The sequence below is a fragment of the Lynx rufus genome, unplaced genomic scaffold (genome assembly GCF_022079265.1).
Source record: "Lynx rufus isolate CCGP_SWC_20201006 ecotype Redwood Valley unplaced genomic scaffold, mLynRuf1.p SCAF_9, whole genome shotgun sequence".
Lineage (NCBI taxonomy): Eukaryota > Metazoa > Chordata > Mammalia > Carnivora > Felidae > Lynx > Lynx rufus.
In genome coordinates, this window is record NW_025814897.1 from 66,252,706 (window position 1) to 66,269,185 (window position 16,480).

The 16,480-nt window shown below is 36.3% G+C and overlaps 1 protein-coding gene and 1 non-coding gene across 2 annotated transcripts in view; both read left to right on the top strand.

The window, feature by feature from the left end:
- Positions 1-16,480, top strand: part of IPO7 (importin 7) — a 47,164-nt gene that overhangs the window by 27,699 nt on the left and 2,985 nt on the right. Inside the window, exons 10-24 of the mRNA XM_047070802.1 lie at positions 581-680; positions 2,150-2,226; positions 2,377-2,493; positions 4,829-4,918; positions 5,341-5,506; positions 5,659-5,819; positions 7,814-7,942; positions 9,834-9,900; positions 9,980-10,105; positions 10,534-10,631; positions 12,363-12,458; positions 13,121-13,341; positions 13,427-13,632; positions 14,801-15,007; positions 16,320-16,436. Of these exons, the coding sequence (XP_046926758.1) occupies positions 581-680; positions 2,150-2,226; positions 2,377-2,493; positions 4,829-4,918; positions 5,341-5,506; positions 5,659-5,819; positions 7,814-7,942; positions 9,834-9,900; positions 9,980-10,105; positions 10,534-10,631; positions 12,363-12,458; positions 13,121-13,341; positions 13,427-13,632; positions 14,801-15,007; positions 16,320-16,436 (1,978 nt within the window). The remainder of the gene's footprint in view (positions 1-580; positions 681-2,149; positions 2,227-2,376; positions 2,494-4,828; positions 4,919-5,340; positions 5,507-5,658; positions 5,820-7,813; positions 7,943-9,833; positions 9,901-9,979; positions 10,106-10,533; positions 10,632-12,362; positions 12,459-13,120; positions 13,342-13,426; positions 13,633-14,800; positions 15,008-16,319; positions 16,437-16,480) is intronic.
- On the top strand, positions 5,067-5,250 carry LOC124506574 (small nucleolar RNA SNORA23). The gene has a single exon (XR_006960822.1). It is a non-coding gene; the product is annotated as a small nucleolar RNA SNORA23 (small nucleolar RNA).

Below are 16,480 nucleotides of genomic sequence, written 5' to 3' on the forward strand. Positions count from 1 at the left end.
TAATTATCATAAATGTTGAAAAATGCATATTTTGTTGACTTATGTTAGTCTAGTTCTTTTAATTGTTTTGAGAGTATAGTAGGAATGAGACCATACCTTGACATAAACTTTTAAAAGGTACTTTTTTAATATTCAGAATTTTTTAAAATTTTAATTTAAAACTATTATCTTAAAGCTTGCCTTTAAATTCTTTTGGTTGGCTTAAGATTATAACATTTTAATTATATAATTTGGAGTAAGCAAAGGACTGCTTCACCAGATTAGTTTTGGGGATAATTAGCTTATATACTATTTCTATGAGTAATGTATTTGCTTTATTACAACTACAGGATTTGATGGACTAAAAGTTCATACTGTATTTTTCTCAGAATATTAATTGCTACCTATATACACATAAGTCTTATTTTATAATTACTTGTTTCACAAAGGGTAATAGTTGATCTGAGAATCATTACTAAAGTTTGATATTAAGCTTAAAATACATATTATAGGGTTGGTTTTGCTTTAGCACTTAAACAAAATTCGGGGTTTAAATTTGAAGACTGACTTAAGGTTACTTTTCTTAACTTTTAAATCGCAGGGCATTATCCAAGATGTTATTTTTCCCTTGATGTGCTATACAGATGCTGATGAGGAACTTTGGCAAGAAGATCCTTATGAATATATACGCATGAAGTTTGGTAAATTTTCACTTTCTTTGAAATAAAATGTCAGTAACTAAGTTTGTATAATAAACCTAGGGGAGTTTTAAGGCCTCATCTTTGGTATGGTACTGAAAAATCTTTATAGACCCCCACTTTTTGGGGTCTTTTCATTAGTTATGGCATGATTGTCTGTCTTCCTTCCTTCCTTCCTTCCTTCCTTCCTTCCTTCCTTCCTTCCTTCCTTTCTACCTTTCTACCTTTCTACCTTTATTTATTTTATGAGAGACAGAGCATGAGCTAGGAAGGGGACAGAGAGAGAGGGGAAGTCACAGCTTCTGAAGCAGGCTCCAGGCTCCGAGCTGTCAGCACAGAGCCCGAAGCAGGGCTTGAACCCATGAACCATGAGATCATGACCTGAGCTGAAGTTGGCCACCCAACCAACTGAGCCACCCAGGCGCCCCCCCCCCTTTTTTTTATGTTTGTTTATTTTTGAGAGAGAGGGAGACAGAATCCAAAGCAGGCTCCAGGCTCTGCGCTGTCAGCACAGAGCCCGACGCCGGGCTCAAATTCACAAACTGTGAGAACTGAGATCATGACCTGAAGCAAAGTCAGACAACTAACCACTTGAGCCACCCAGGCACCCCAATGATCTGCATTTTTAACAGACACAAATATAGTAGTGTTACTGAGTTACAGTTTGTGGATGTGTTTCTGGCATATGCCAGAATTGTTGCAAATTCAAGATTACACCTTAATACTAAGTGCCTAAACTATACTTTTGGATCTCATGTCAGTCATCATATGTGTGGGAATTGAGAAGATGCATATTGGAAGCTGTATCACATGGAGTCTCTGCATGGAACTAAGGAATTGTAATTTGGCTCATGTTGAGTATTAGTTCTTCTTCCTACCAAAATCTTTTGTATTTGCAGATTATTTTTTTGTGACCATATTGTGGAAATTCTCACATTTGTAGTGTTTTGTATTAAAGAAAATAATCACTAGGAGAAATTGATGGATTAACATTTTAATTTGTACAGAAAAGACATGAAATTAAGCTGTTGCAAAATTATGTAGCAATCTGGGTTCATTTTCATACCTTGCATGTAGATTTAGACAACTTTTTTATTTACTTATATCACAGAATCTTATTTTTATTGATCTTCAACCATTTAAGAATGTGAAAAACAATTCTTATGGGCAGTAGAAAGACAGTTGATGACCTGGATTTGGTCCAGGGCCATAGTTCGCCACCCTCATCTTGGAGATAAAGGAGATACAAAATGAGAGCGATTTGAAAGGCAGTGCTTATTTCTGCAAAGGTACTGTTGTAGCAAACTTCAAGGGACTTAAAAGTTAGCATTTAGAATAAACTTATCAGAATACCCATCTGACACCTTTTAAGGTCTGTTTTTTACAGAGCATCATTTGTAAATTTTGTGAAAATGTTTGTTGAAGAAATTGAAATTACTGGGTTTCGTATTAATTTTAAATTTATTCTTTAGATGTGTTTGAAGACTTCATTTCTCCTACTACCGCTGCCCAAACACTTTTGTTCACAGCTTGTAGCAAGAGGAAAGAGGTAGGTTGTTTAGGTAACTTTTGCTTTAATATTTAAAATTTGTTCAGGTGTATGCTCAGCTTTTAATGCTAGCCATGTAAGTCATTTTGTCTTTTTGTTTTTGTTAAGGATTGTTTGGAAATCACTTATTACTTTTCTTTTTTAATCTAGGTACTGCAAAAGACAATGGGATTTTGCTATCAGATTCTTACAGAACCGAATGCTGATCCTCGAAAAAAAGATGGAGCCCTGCATATGATTGGATCTTTAGCTGAAATACTTCTCAAGGTATTTCTTTTGTGTGCAAGTGATTTAGTAACAGTTTTATTGAGATACAATTCACATACCATAATGTCCACCCATTAGAGTGTATAATTCAGTGGGTTTTATTCACAGAGTTGTATAACCATCATCCCCAAAAGTGTTAGCAGTCACATTCCATTTTTTTCCAGAGCTTTCAGCCCTAGGCTACCCCTAATCTACTTTTTGTCTTCTGTACAGGTTTACCTATTTTGGACATTTCATGTAAAGGGAATGTGCTCAATTAGGAGTAGGGCTTTTTCAGTTAGCACAATATTTTCAAAGTTCATATTGTGGCCCGTGTCAGTACTTCATTCCTTTTTGTTGCCAAATAATGTTCCATTGTATTGATATACCACATTGTATTTATCCATTCATCAATGGATGGACATTTGTATTGTTTCCATTTGAAGCTGTGATCATTTATATACACGTTTTTGTGTGCATGTAGTATTTTTACTTCTCTTGGGTAATACATACCTAGGATTCAAATTGCTGTCATATTTTGAGAAAGTGCCAGACTGTTTTCTGAAGTGGTGTATCATTTTATATTTTTATCAGCCATGTATGAGGGTTCCAGTTTCTATGTCCTCACTGATTCTTAGCAATCTTTTTTATTATAGCCATCCTAGTTGGTGTCAAATGATATTTCATTGTGGTTTTGATTTCCATTTCCCTGATGACTAACAACATTGAGAATCTTTTTTGATGTACTTATTGGCCATTGTTTATCTTCTTTGGAGATATTTTCAAATTCTTCACCTACTTTTAACTGGATTGTCTTTTCATTGTTGAATTATTAAGAGTTCTTTGTATATTCTAAATACTAGATGGTTTTTATAATGATTTGCAGGTATTTCTGCCATTTTGTGGGTTATCACTTTACTTGATGCCCTTTGAAGTACAAGTTTTAATATGATTTTGAAATTATGTCCAGTTAATATTTTCTTTTGCTGCTTATGCTGAAGATACTTCTTTTTGTAGGAGTTATTTTCATATTGCAAGGTAATTGTAAAATAGTGGGGTTTTCTCTTTGAAAAATTTATCTTTTAAGGAAATTTATAAACATGAATGTATCCATTTGCAACTTAGGAACATCATGCTTTTTGTGACATAAATTTTCTAGTAAATAATGACCCTGGGTTACAGGAACCTTGTTCCATGTCACCATTTGTAGGTATATTTTGTGTATTTTTCAGCTTTTCTATATCTGTCTATCCATCCTTCTGTTAGTTTATAAATTAAAGACAATGGTTATTTGTTGTATGGAAGGCTGGGAATCTTGAGTGAGTGATCTTGGCAAGTTCAGATTTTTCTGTCTTTTTATTTTTAGGTAATTTTAGACTCACTGAAAAATTGCAAAAATAGTTCTCATTACTCTTCCCCTAATGTTACCTACCATCTTAGATAGCCATCCACAATTCTCACAACCAGGAAATTAATGTTGCTGGGATACTATTCACTAATCTTACAGACCCCTTTCATGTTTTGCAAGAATTCCCTCTAATGTCCTTTTTTCTGGTCCATGACCAGTCCAGGATCCCACATTGCATTTAGTTCCCATGTCTTAGTCTTCAGTTCTTGAAGTGTTTATTAGTTTTTAATGTTGATGTAATATGCAATTCCAGGAACTCTTAAAAGCTTGTTACCACTTAGAAAAGACCCTACTTTAAGACTAATGAGAGTCTTTTTAGATATCCAGATTACCTTGAAAGCAAGGTCTTTTCTCAGTGTATGTTATATTCCTTTAGAACTTTTCCAGAGAGGTTTTTTTCATTGTGATAGTTATTATAAGGTAAGGAATAAAATTAACCACACTTCCATCCTTCAAACATAATTACTGTTAAGATTTGGTGTAATTGTTTTCTAAGTAAATGAGGTAAAAAGATGAAAGAAAAGGTATTCTGTGTTTTTTGATGGTTACGTTTGAGAATGAGAAAATTAGATATTGATACTGAGGTACAAAGAATCAGAATAAATGTATGGTTTGACATCAGTAGTGATTTTTTTTTTTTAATAAATTTTTTTTTTCAACGTTTTTTATTTATTTTTGGGACAGAGAGAGACAGAGCATGAACGGGGGAGGGGCAGAGAGAGAGGGAGACACAGAATCGGAAACAGGCTCCAGGCTCTGAGCCATCAGCCCAGAGCCTGACGTGGGGCTCGAACTCACGGACCGCGAGATCGTGACCTGGCTGAAGCCGGATGCTTAACCGACTGTGCCACCCAGGCGCCCTGATTTTTAACATTAGTGTATTTATTTGGTATTTAAGATGATTACATTTGGAATTCTTTCAAAAATAATTGTTGTTTATATTGACAGAAAAAGATCTACAAAGATCAGATGGAATACATGTTGCAGAATCACGTATTCCCTCTCTTCAGCAGTGAACTAGGCTATATGAGAGCGAGGGTATGTGTTAAAGCTGTATTAATTTATACATTTTTGTCTTGTAATGAATAACTGCTTATGTGGACTTTTATGTGGAAACTTTTTAATGCTCACCTTAAAAGCCATATTTCATGCTAGACTTCTGTTTCATGTAAGTATTTAAATGGCTGATATAATGTGTGCATAGTTTTCATCTGTGTCTGATAGCAGTGTCTGCCTGTGTTTTGCATTCAGATCTTGCTATCCACACAAACATCATGCAGCCAAAGAGTAAGTTGGGATCATAGTACTGGTCTAGTGTTGTCTCTTTGGACATCTCTACCACTGGCCAGCCTCCAGATTCCCACACAAAAAACTTCCCACACAAAAATACTCACAATACTGTAGCTTGTGGCAATTTAATATAGGATATCTATAGTAACTCATTGCATTTTTTTAAAAAGGCTTGCTGGGTCCTTCACTACTTTTGTGAAGTGAAGTTCAAAAGTGACCAGAATCTGCAAACGGCCTTAGAGCTGACTCGAAGATGTCTGATAGATGATAGGGAAATGCCTGTGAAAGTGGAAGCTGCCATTGCACTTCAAGTGTTGATCAGCAATCAAGAAAAGGGTAAAGGATTTTATCTCAAAAATAGTACAGTGTTTTTATACATAATTGTACAAGGCATCTTAGGAACTTGATACCTTGTGAAGGTGCCTATGTTTATTCTTTGATATATATAAGGTTTTAAGGAGTTTTGTTTCCAATTTTTTTTCTCACAGCTAAAGAATATATCACGCCATTCATCAGACCTGTAATGCAGGCTCTTCTTCATATTATAAGAGAAACAGAAAATGATGATCTTACCAATGTAATTCAGAAAATGATCTGCGAGTATAGTGAAGAAGTTACTCCTATTGCAGTAGAAATGACACAGCATTTGGTATGTTTTTTTGAACCAATCACTTATTCATTACTTACAACAAATATTTTCAGAGTGTACTGTGTATCAGGTAGTGTTCTAAGCCTCTGACATATATTTAGTCTCATTTAGTACTTTCACAGTCCTATGTGAAGAATATTCCTTTTTTTTTTTAAGTTTATTGTGAGAAAGAGACTGCAAGCAGGGTAGGGACAGAGAGAGAAGGAGAGAGAATCCCAAGCAGGCTCTGCGGTGTCAGTGCAGAACCCGACGTGGGGCTCGAACCCATGAACCATGGGATCATGACCTGAGCTGAGATCAAGAATCTGTTCTTAACCAACTGATCCACCCAGGCGCCCCAGGAATATTCCTAACTGAGAGAAGGTGTGAACTATGAAAAGGTTAAGTAACTTGCCAAAGCTAGAACGGTGGATCTGGGATTCACCCTTCAAGTGTACACCTCCACAACACACTGGGGTGGGGGGGGTGTTTTTCTTTTTTCTTTTCCAAGTCTATTTATTTTGAGAGAGAGATAGCATGAGTTAGAGAGAGGGAGAGAGAGAATCTCCAGCAGGCTCTGCACTGGCAGTGCAGTACTTGAATACCATGGAGCTTGAACCCACAGAGCTGTGAGATCATGACCTGAGCCAAAACCAAGAGTTAGACATTCAACTAACTGAACCACCCAGGCACACCCCTCCCCACTTTTAAAAATATTTTGGAGATTGAGAGTGTGAGTGGGGGAGAGGGGCAGAGGGAGAGAGACAATGCCAAGCAGGCTACACGTTGAGGGTGGACTCAATCCCACGACCCTGGACTCATGACCTCAGCCAAAAAGAAATCAAGAGAGTCAGACACTTGGGGTGCCTGGGTGGCTCAGTTGATTAGGTGTCCAACTCTTTTTTTTTTTCCAACGTTTATTTATTTTTGGGACAGAGAGAGACAGAGCATGAACGGGGGAGGGGCAGAGAGAGAGGGAGACACAGAATCGGAAACAGGCTCCAGGCTCCGAGCCATCAGCCCAGAGCCTGACGCGGGGCTCGAACTCACGGACCGCGAGATCGTGACCTGGCTGAAGTCGGACGCTTAACCGACTGCGCCACCCAGGCGCCCCTAGGTGTCCCAACTCTTGATTTCAGCTCAGGTCATAATCTCGTGGTTCGTGGGTTCAAGCCCCGGGTCAGGCTCTGTGCTGACAACATGGAGCCTGCTCGGGATTCTATCTCCCTCTCTCTCTGCCCCTCCCACGCACATGTGCATGGTGCGCGCGTGCTCTCTCTCTCTCTCTCTTTCAAAAGTAAATAAACATTAATAAAAAGAAAAGTCAGACATTCAACAGACTGTGTCCCCTAGGCACCCTGTGCATTATTAGCTATGACTCCACCCTTTACTTCTCAGAAGTTTCTTTGAAAATGATTGAATTTTATAACAAAAAACCTTGATTAATATACCTGTATCTGGGCATTGTTGAATGTTAGCCAGTAAAATTAATAAAAATACTCATAATATTAAGCACTTTCTATGCCTTGCCTCTTTTTTTTTTTTTTTAATTTTTTTTTTTTCAACGTTTATTTATTTTTGGGACAGAGAGAGACAGAGCATGAATGGAGGAGGGGCAGGGAGAGAGGGAGACACAGAATCGGAAACAGGCTCCAGGCTCTGAGCCATCAGCCCAGAGCCGGACCGCGAGATCGTGACCTGGCTGAAGTCGGACGCTTAACCGACTGCGCCACCCAGGCGCCCCAGCCTTGCCTCTTTTAATCCTCACAGTTCTCTATCATAAATTTCTCAAATGAGATGTTAGGACTAACAGGTCAAGTAACTTTAAGATCACCTACTCAATGGCAGAGCCATTTGTTTGATTGTAGAGCCAGGCTCTTAATTATTATTAACCAGTTTGGTGATATTGATTGGTTTTTCTGTCCCAGTGAGAACATTTTAAAAATGAAGTTTTAGACCAAAATGTGTTTATACTGCTTTAATGGTAAGCCTAAGTTATATTCTTTTGAACCTAGGCAATGACATTTAATCAGGTAATCCAGACTGGGCCAGATGAAGAAGGAAGTGATGACAAAGCAGTTACTGCTATGGGAATCCTGAATACCATTGACACACTTCTTAGTGTAGTTGAAGATCATAAAGAGGTAAGAAAATGATCCAGTGTTACAAGGTTTTGATTCAGGTTTTAGGGAATTTAGAGCCATTCTTCAACTGTACTACTGCTTTTGTTTCTTAATTATGATATACTACACATAACATAAAATTTACCATCTTAGCCATTTTTAAGTAAATAGTTCAGTGGTTTTAAGCACACATTGTTGTGCTACCATTACCATCATCTTTCAAGTTTTCTTCTTACACAGTTATCTTTTGGAAAGAGAATTGTAATCATGAATTTTTTTCTAATGAAATAATTTGGGGCACCTGAGTGGCTCAGTCAGTTAAGCGTCCCAACTCCTGACTCTTGACTCTTTGTCCCTGCCCAGCTCACATGCGTACTCTCTCAAATTAAATAAACTTCATATATTTTTAAAGTTTATTTATTTATTTTTGAGAGAGCAAGTGGGGGAGGTAGAGAGAAGATCCCAAAAAGGCTCCACACTGTCAGTGCAGAGCCCAATGTGGGCATCAAACCCATGAACTGTGAGATCATGACCTGAACTGAAATCAAGAGTCGAATATTTAACTGACTGAGCCACCCAGGCATGCCCCTCAAATTAAATAAACATTAAAAAAAAATAAAAATGAAATAATTTAAAACATAAAGGATAAAGAACAGAGAAAAACAAAACCAATAATACCCTTTAACCACCACCTAAGTATATTAGATTTTAAAATTTCATAGGATATCCTTTAAACTTTCTTTTTGTTTTTCAACGTTTATTTTTGGGACAGAGAGAGAGCATGAACGGGGAAGGGGCAGAGAGAGAGGGAGACACAGAATGGGAAACAGGCTCCAGGCTCTGAGCCATCAGCCCAGAGCCTGACGCGGGGCTCAAACTCACGGACCGTGAGATTGTGACCTGGCTGAAGTCGGATGCTTAACCGACTGTGCCACCCAGGCGCCCCTAAACTTTATTTCTAATAAGAAAAGCAATTTCAGATAGATGTAATCAAGGCCCTTGGGGTACCACGTCGCAATCTTATTTCCCTACTTCTTTCCCTTGGAAGTAACCAGTGTCCTGAATTTGGTGTTTAGAATTCCAGTGCAGATATTTATATGCATAAATCATGTTTTCAGGTTATCTGTGAATTGCCTTTTGCAATATGAAATTTTTTGTAAGCTATTTATATTCTATATTATAATTGGAAATAGGTAGAAGCCATGAGGAATTCTGTAGCTGCCTTGTGGTTAACAAATCAGTTTTCACTATATATTTGAAGAGTTGAAAATGTTGTAAGTATATGTATTTGAAATGGATGTCCTGGTTTTATACCCAATTAGTAAATTTTAATGTCTCGTCTCCCCACTTTTTAAACATTCTGATGCCTTCCAGGGATTTGGGATCTGATTGAGGACCATAATGACAATTAAAGAGCAATTTGTATTTTCAGTCTTTCTTAAATGGCTTGGGGCATGGTTCACTATATCTACTGTAATTACATAAATAGAGGTGACTTAAGCATTGGAGTGGTAGAAATAATGCCTTCTTTCAAATAATTTTGCTGTAAGCCACTGACAGTGATGTCTGGACTGCGATAATCTATATATAAACACAAAAAGGTCTGTAATCTATTTGCAAAATGATGTGGCTCCTTTATTTTCATAATTATTCACATTTTCCTAGGATATTATGTTTTCTTTTTTTAGGTAAACTACACATTATTGCTTTTGTTTGTTTCATCATAATGGTATTTCATTAAATTTAAATTCCTTATTGACCCACAATTTTATGAGTCACTTCAAAGCAAAGATTTAAAATGATTTCTTAAAATACTATATATTTCAATAAGCAGTGAATTACATTTATGTTATTTAATAATTTATTCAGTGGTGTGGGACAGTTACATACAATTTGTTTTCTCCTCTTTCAGATAACCCAGCAGCTTGAGGGCATCTGCTTACAGGTCATTGGAACTGTTTTACAACAGCATGTCTTAGGTATATACCTCTGTGTTTAAAATTTGCTGCTTTTTTACATCAGCAAGCGTTGTCCTAATGACTCCATACTCTCTTTTAGAATTCTATGAGGAGATCTTCTCTTTAGCACATAGTTTGACTTGTCAACAAGTATCTCCACAAATGTGGCAGCTACTACCTTTGGTATTTGAGGTTTTTCAGCAAGATGGGTTTGATTACTTTACAGGTAAGTCAAGTCAGTAACTCAGTAGAAATACTGAGGATTTCCCCCAATTTGATTCATTTTTAGTATATAACTTAAACATATGCTTTTGAGTATTATAAGTGCTCCATTGTTTAGATGTTATCACTAGCAGTTAATGCTCAAGGACAATAACATTGATACCCATTTTATATTTGATTTAGTTATCCTTTTAGGTTTGTTTTCTTTAACACATATTCTCACCTTCCTGCCCCCTATTAGTCTTTTTTGTATAATAATCATCTTTGTATAATACAGACCAACTATAAGGGACCAGACAGTCTCATATTTGCTTTCTTTTTCTAAGGAGATTTTTTCAGAAACAAAGCATTTATATTAGTAAAGATATTTAAATTTTATTAATTTTTTCGTTTAATTCATTTTTAATGTTTTTATGCTTTTTATTCATACAGATATGATGCCTCTGCTTCATAATTACGTAACAGTTGATACAGACACACTTCTGTCGGATACCAAGTATCTTGAAATGATATATAGTATGTGTAAAAAGGTAGGTCATTTTTAGTAAATGTAAGGATATATTTCATCAGGCTGGTACTACAAAAAGTATGCCATTGTGAAGAATGAAGATACATGATACATTATGGCAAATATATGGGTCTGACAGAATAAGGGCTTTAAAAGCTATAAACTAAAAAAGACTGGGTTCTAGATGCCACAGTAATGGCTTTGACAAGTGTTTGTCTTCTGTCTGCCCTGACATTTAATTGGAGTTACAAATTTTTTTTGAATTTTAGAGTGCCTGGAACTTACTTACCTTAGCCTAGTTCTTTGCTAGGCTTTGATTCAAAAGAAGGAAAGAATCAACTGATTTGAGAGATACTTGAAAGGATCAGGAATAGTTAGAAGTGTTTATTATACAGAAAATTCTTGGAGGTTACAGGTTTATGGAGACTATACGGAAGTTATTTAGTAAATAGCAAGATTGTAAAAGCCAAGGATTTTTTTTTTTAATGTTTGTTTATTTTTGAGTGAGAGAGAGAGAGAGAGAGAGATAGTGTGGGCAGGGGAAGGGCAGAAAGAGAGGGAGACACAGAATCCAAAGCAAAAGTCAAGGATTTATTTAAAATGAAAGTCAAATAGTACTGTGCCATTTCTTGGAAAATCACAAGTAAGTGTATGGTGAATGTAACTTTTTTTTTATGTTTATTGATTTTTGAGAGAGAGCATGAGTTGGGGAGGAGCAGAGAGAGAGAGAGAGAGAGAGAGAGAGAGAGAGAGAATCCCAAGCACAGAACCCGATTCAGGGCTTGAACCCACAAACGGTGAGATCATGGCCTGAGCCAAAATCAGAAGTTGGACATTTAATGGACTGAGCCACCCAGGCACCCCAGTTAGTTAGTTTTATATAATGTTTTTCTTAAACAGAAGGTAGGGAATAAAATCTTTGAATTGGGGTCCTTCATTATCAGTCAATATAATTGAGTAGCATTTGCAGTTCTATCAGTGTTGAGAGGCAGCAGGGTGTTTAATACCAAGCATTTAAAAAAATGATTTTGTTCTATGGCATTTTTTAGATGGGCTTGTCTCGTTGATCCTATTCTTTTTAAACACTTCATCACAAAATCATTATCTGGTATATTATTATTTATTGCCAGTTACACAGTTTATGTTACTACTCTGGGAATATTGATATCCATACCATTTATTTGCCTTTTCCAGAAGTTATCCTTAACACTTCGAGTCCTCTAACGCTAACTAGCACAAGTCCAAAAATTTCTTGTCTGGGAACAGCATTTGCCATCAACAGGCTGCCTTTTCTTCTCTCTCACTTCAATGACACTATTTTTTATTTTGTGAGATTTATGTAGAGAAAAGGCTTTCCTAGCAATGTTAGCTTCTTAAAATTTATTATTTCTTTCTTTCTTTTTTTATTTTCACTTTACATAAGAGCCAGATACCCTTAAGAAAGGTATGGTGCTTTAGCTACCAGGGTTGTATGAGAAGATAGTAGTTTTCAACATGCAGTAATCCAGAATGACACTATAGGGGAAGTGATTTGATTAGACCAGGAGGTAAGAGTGCTGAAATAAGACCAACCAGTAATTCCCAAATCCTCACTGTTGTTTTAGATTATAGTCTGTGTAATAAATATTGCAATCATATATATGAATTAGAATATCTTAAGAAAAACTCCAGAGACTAGACAGGGGACAGAGAAATTCCTTGGTTTAAAGGTTTCATGATGCCTCATTGCAGTTTTATATTCTGTATTGATCAGGTTCTTACAGGAGTTGCAGGAGAAGATGCAGAGTGTCATGCAGCAAAATTGTTAGAGGTCATCATTCTACAGTGCAAAGGGCGTGGCATTGACCAGGTCAGTGAGGCAATGATTAATGTTTCCTATCTGAGGCTTCAGAGAGATAATCTTTCCCTCCAGTTTTTTTCTTTTGGGGTATTTTTTGTATATTTTGTATGTTATTATTTATTATGACACTGTAGATAATGTTTTTTTAATTGTTGGCTTAAAGTTAATATATAATGATCATATGTTTAGTATGTCTGAAAATATGACAAGTTTTATGGCTACTTGTTATCATGCAGAGTGAGATTTTTTTTTTAATAGTATGCTGTGGAGTATTGTTTGCCACATTATTACTTCACAGTAAGAAAGACTTAGTTGTTAAATTTCCATGGTCAGTTTCAGTAGGAGTTTTTCTTCCAGCTCTATTGATATAATTCAAACATAATGTTATATAAGTTTAAGGTGTGTAATATGATGAATTGATACACATATATTGTGGAGTGATTACTACAATAAGGTTATTAGTAAGAATATTGTGAATCCACCTGGCTATTGTGGTGAGGCTCAGTGAAGATTTGTCTTCTCTAAAGTTAGATTTCTCAGTGAATCCCTCAACAATATGAACTATTGGGTCATCCAATGGGGATAAAAAGAAGTTGGTTGAGGCAACAAGTTAATATGGGTAGGATGGTTAGATTACTATTAACAGTTTTGGAATATTTTGCTCTTTATAGTGCATTCCCTTATTTGTGGAAGCAGCTTTAGAGAGACTGACAAGAGAGGTGAAGACAAGTGAACTTCGGACAATGTGCCTGCAAGTTGCCATTGCAGCTTTGTATTATAATCCACATCTCCTTCTGAACACCTTAGAAAATCTTCGTTTCCCTAATAATGTTGAACCAGTTACAAATCATTTTATTACACAGTGGCTTAATGATGTTGATTGTTTCTTGGGGTAAGTGACATACATTGGATCTTTGTTTATTTAACTTGGTGAGAAACTCTGCTTATTAAAAAAAAGAAAATATTTTATTTTTTAGGCTTCATGACAGAAAGATGTGTGTTCTGGGCCTGTGTGCTCTTATTGATATGGAACAAATACCACAAGTTTTAAATCAGGTTTCTGGACAGATTTTGCCAGCTTTTATCCTTTTATTTAATGGATTAAAAAGAGCATATGCTTGCCATGCAGAACACGAAAATGACAGTGATGATGATGATGAAGCTGAAGATGATGATGAAACCGGTAAGGAATTTGTGGTGGAGGAAGCCAGACTTACCGACTTCGAAATATCATTGGACTTGTTTTTTAGCCTGTCTCCTAAAGAAATATGGATCATAGCCAAATGCTTTCATGTTCATTCATTCATAGAAAGACTGCCTTATCTTCCAAATAGAGTAAGGTGTATGAAGGCAGGAACTTTGAATAGATCTCCAACATGTAAAGCAGTTCTAGGCATTTATGGTTTTTAGTGTGGGCAAACATCTATCGTCTGTTAGCGCTAACACCTAAGTATACCTACGCTATAAAATTAAGTCAGTTAGATGTTGGCTAATACATTTCATCTGTAGAACACTAGACTATAAGAGTATAAAGTGATAGAAAGTTGGGTAATGGTTTAAAAAAAAAAAAAACTCCCAAAAGCTACTCTATGGATATAACATAAACTGTAATTTTTTTATTGGTATTTGGTTTGGTATATACCATAAGTTCCAGAGAACAATAAGTGCTGAATCTCATATTATGTAATCCTTTTTCAGACCTCTAGTATTAAGAATTGTGGTTGGGTTTCTTGGGATTTCTATGAGAAATTTTTTATTCTAGGGGCGCCTGGGTGGCTCATTCGGTTAAGCATCCGAGTTCAGCTCAGGTCATGATCTCACAGTCCGTGAGTTTGAGCCCCACCTCGGGCTCTGTGCTGACAGCTCAGAGCCTGGAGCCTGCTTCGGATTCTGTGTCTCCCTCTCTCTCTGGCCCTCCCCCATTCATGCTCTGTCTCTCTCTGTTTCAAAAATAAATAAACATTAAAAATAAATAAATAAAATTTTTAAAAAAGAAATTTTTTATTCTATTGCTGATTTTATATATATACATATATATATAATTTGTTTCATTATTTTGAGAGAGCGTGCATGTGAGCAGGGAAAGGGCAGAGAGAGAGAATCTCAAGCAGGTTCTGCTCTGTCAGCACAGAGCCTGACACAGGGCTTGGTCTCACAAACCATGAGATCATGAGCCAAAATCAAGAGTTGGACACCTAACCAAGTGCCCCTGTTGCTGAGTATTTAAACGCTACTTCCTGAAACTTGAATTTATTCAATTGTGATTTGTAATTTATTGACTGTGGTCACTGTCACTTTGTTGAGTAACAGAATACTGTTAACAAACACACCTATTTATGACTCTGTGGTAGAGGAACTGGGGAGTGATGAAGATGATATTGATGAAGATGGGCAAGAATATTTGGAGATTTTGGCTAAGCAAGCAGGGGAGGATGGAGATGATGAAGACTGGGAAGAGGATGATGCTGAGGAGACTGCTCTGGAAGGCTATTCCACAATCATTGATGATGAAGATAACCCTGTTGATGAGTATCAGATATTTAAAGCTATATTTCAAAGTAAGTCAACTTTTATATGTAACTCAGCTAGGTCTATATGATCCATTTTCCTGAATCCATCTGTTCTTGTTTGTGTCTGTCACTTAAAGAAGGGATTTAGGTATATCAAACCCAAACTAGAATATGATTTAGGGATTGGTAGCTAAAGTATACAAAGTTACTTCTACTGTTACCATAGAGTTTCAGAGTATTGCCTCATTTTATTATTTTACTTTTATTTAGATTGTCACGCTGAAACATGCACATTATAAGAAAATGGTGTAGTTCAAAGTTTATACAATGACAGTTCCTCTTTCCCACTTCTGATTCCTAGCCTTTCAGCATTTTCCAGAGGTATCCACTCTTACATCTGTTTGTTGTGTGTTTGTGTATTTGTGTATCTTTTTTTTTCCTGGCCAAAACCATAATGAACTTTGGAGAATTTGATCATTTTTAACATTAGTGGTCTTAGAATCCCTTTTCTTTTTTCCTGTAGCACATTGTATGTGGCTTTACCATCTTTTACTTGGACTTCAACAAAATATAACATCAGTGTTCCATCCAGCTTAAGAAATTCAAATTGGCACTATATTTGAAACACCCTTTTCTCCACAGTTAACGACTATGTTGACTGTCAGTTCTATATATTATGAGAACTTTGATGTAGAATAAATTTTCTGATAACCAAGGCATTACTCTTCCAATCCCATGACAAAGCATTTTTGATACAAGGTTACAGAAACACAGTAGCTTTTCAAGTTGATCATTTTCAAGTTGCTTTTAACTCTGAATCTTTTATTTTATTATTATTATTTTTTAATGTTTATTTATTTTTGAGAGAGACAGAGCATGAGTAGGGGAAGAGCAGAGAGAGAAGCAGACACAGAATCTGAAGCAGGCTCCAAGCTCTGAGCTGATAGCACAGAGCCCAATGTGGTGCTCAAACCCACGAACTGTGAGATCATGACCTGAGCCGAAGTCAGACACTCAGCCGACTGAGCCCCCAGGCACCCCTAACTCTGAATCTTTTAAATGGTTGAGGTACTTGTAAAGTTTCCCTACTCTATTACTTAATTATATAAGACCTGGTTTCAGTTCTGATTCTTTATTTGCTTAGAGATATAAATTATGAGAATGATTAGATTTTTTTGAGGCATAAGCCAAACCAGAATTTTTCCTCCCTATCACAAATAAAGTTAACTTCACTTATTATTGGGAAAATATAAAGTAGATCAGAATGTCGGTATTGGAGGTGAAGTAGAAGGAACAGAATAGAAAGGAACTACCAGGCCTCTCATAATTTCCCTTTTTCCCCTTGTTTTCTTTTTGATAGCTATACAAAATCGTAATCCTGTGTGGTATCAGGCTTTGACTCATGGTCTTAATGAAGAGCAAAGAAAACAGTTACAGGATATAGCAACTCTGGCTGATCAAAGAAGAGCAGCCCATGGTATGTCAATTGACCACAACCCCTCTTTAATGCAATTAATGACT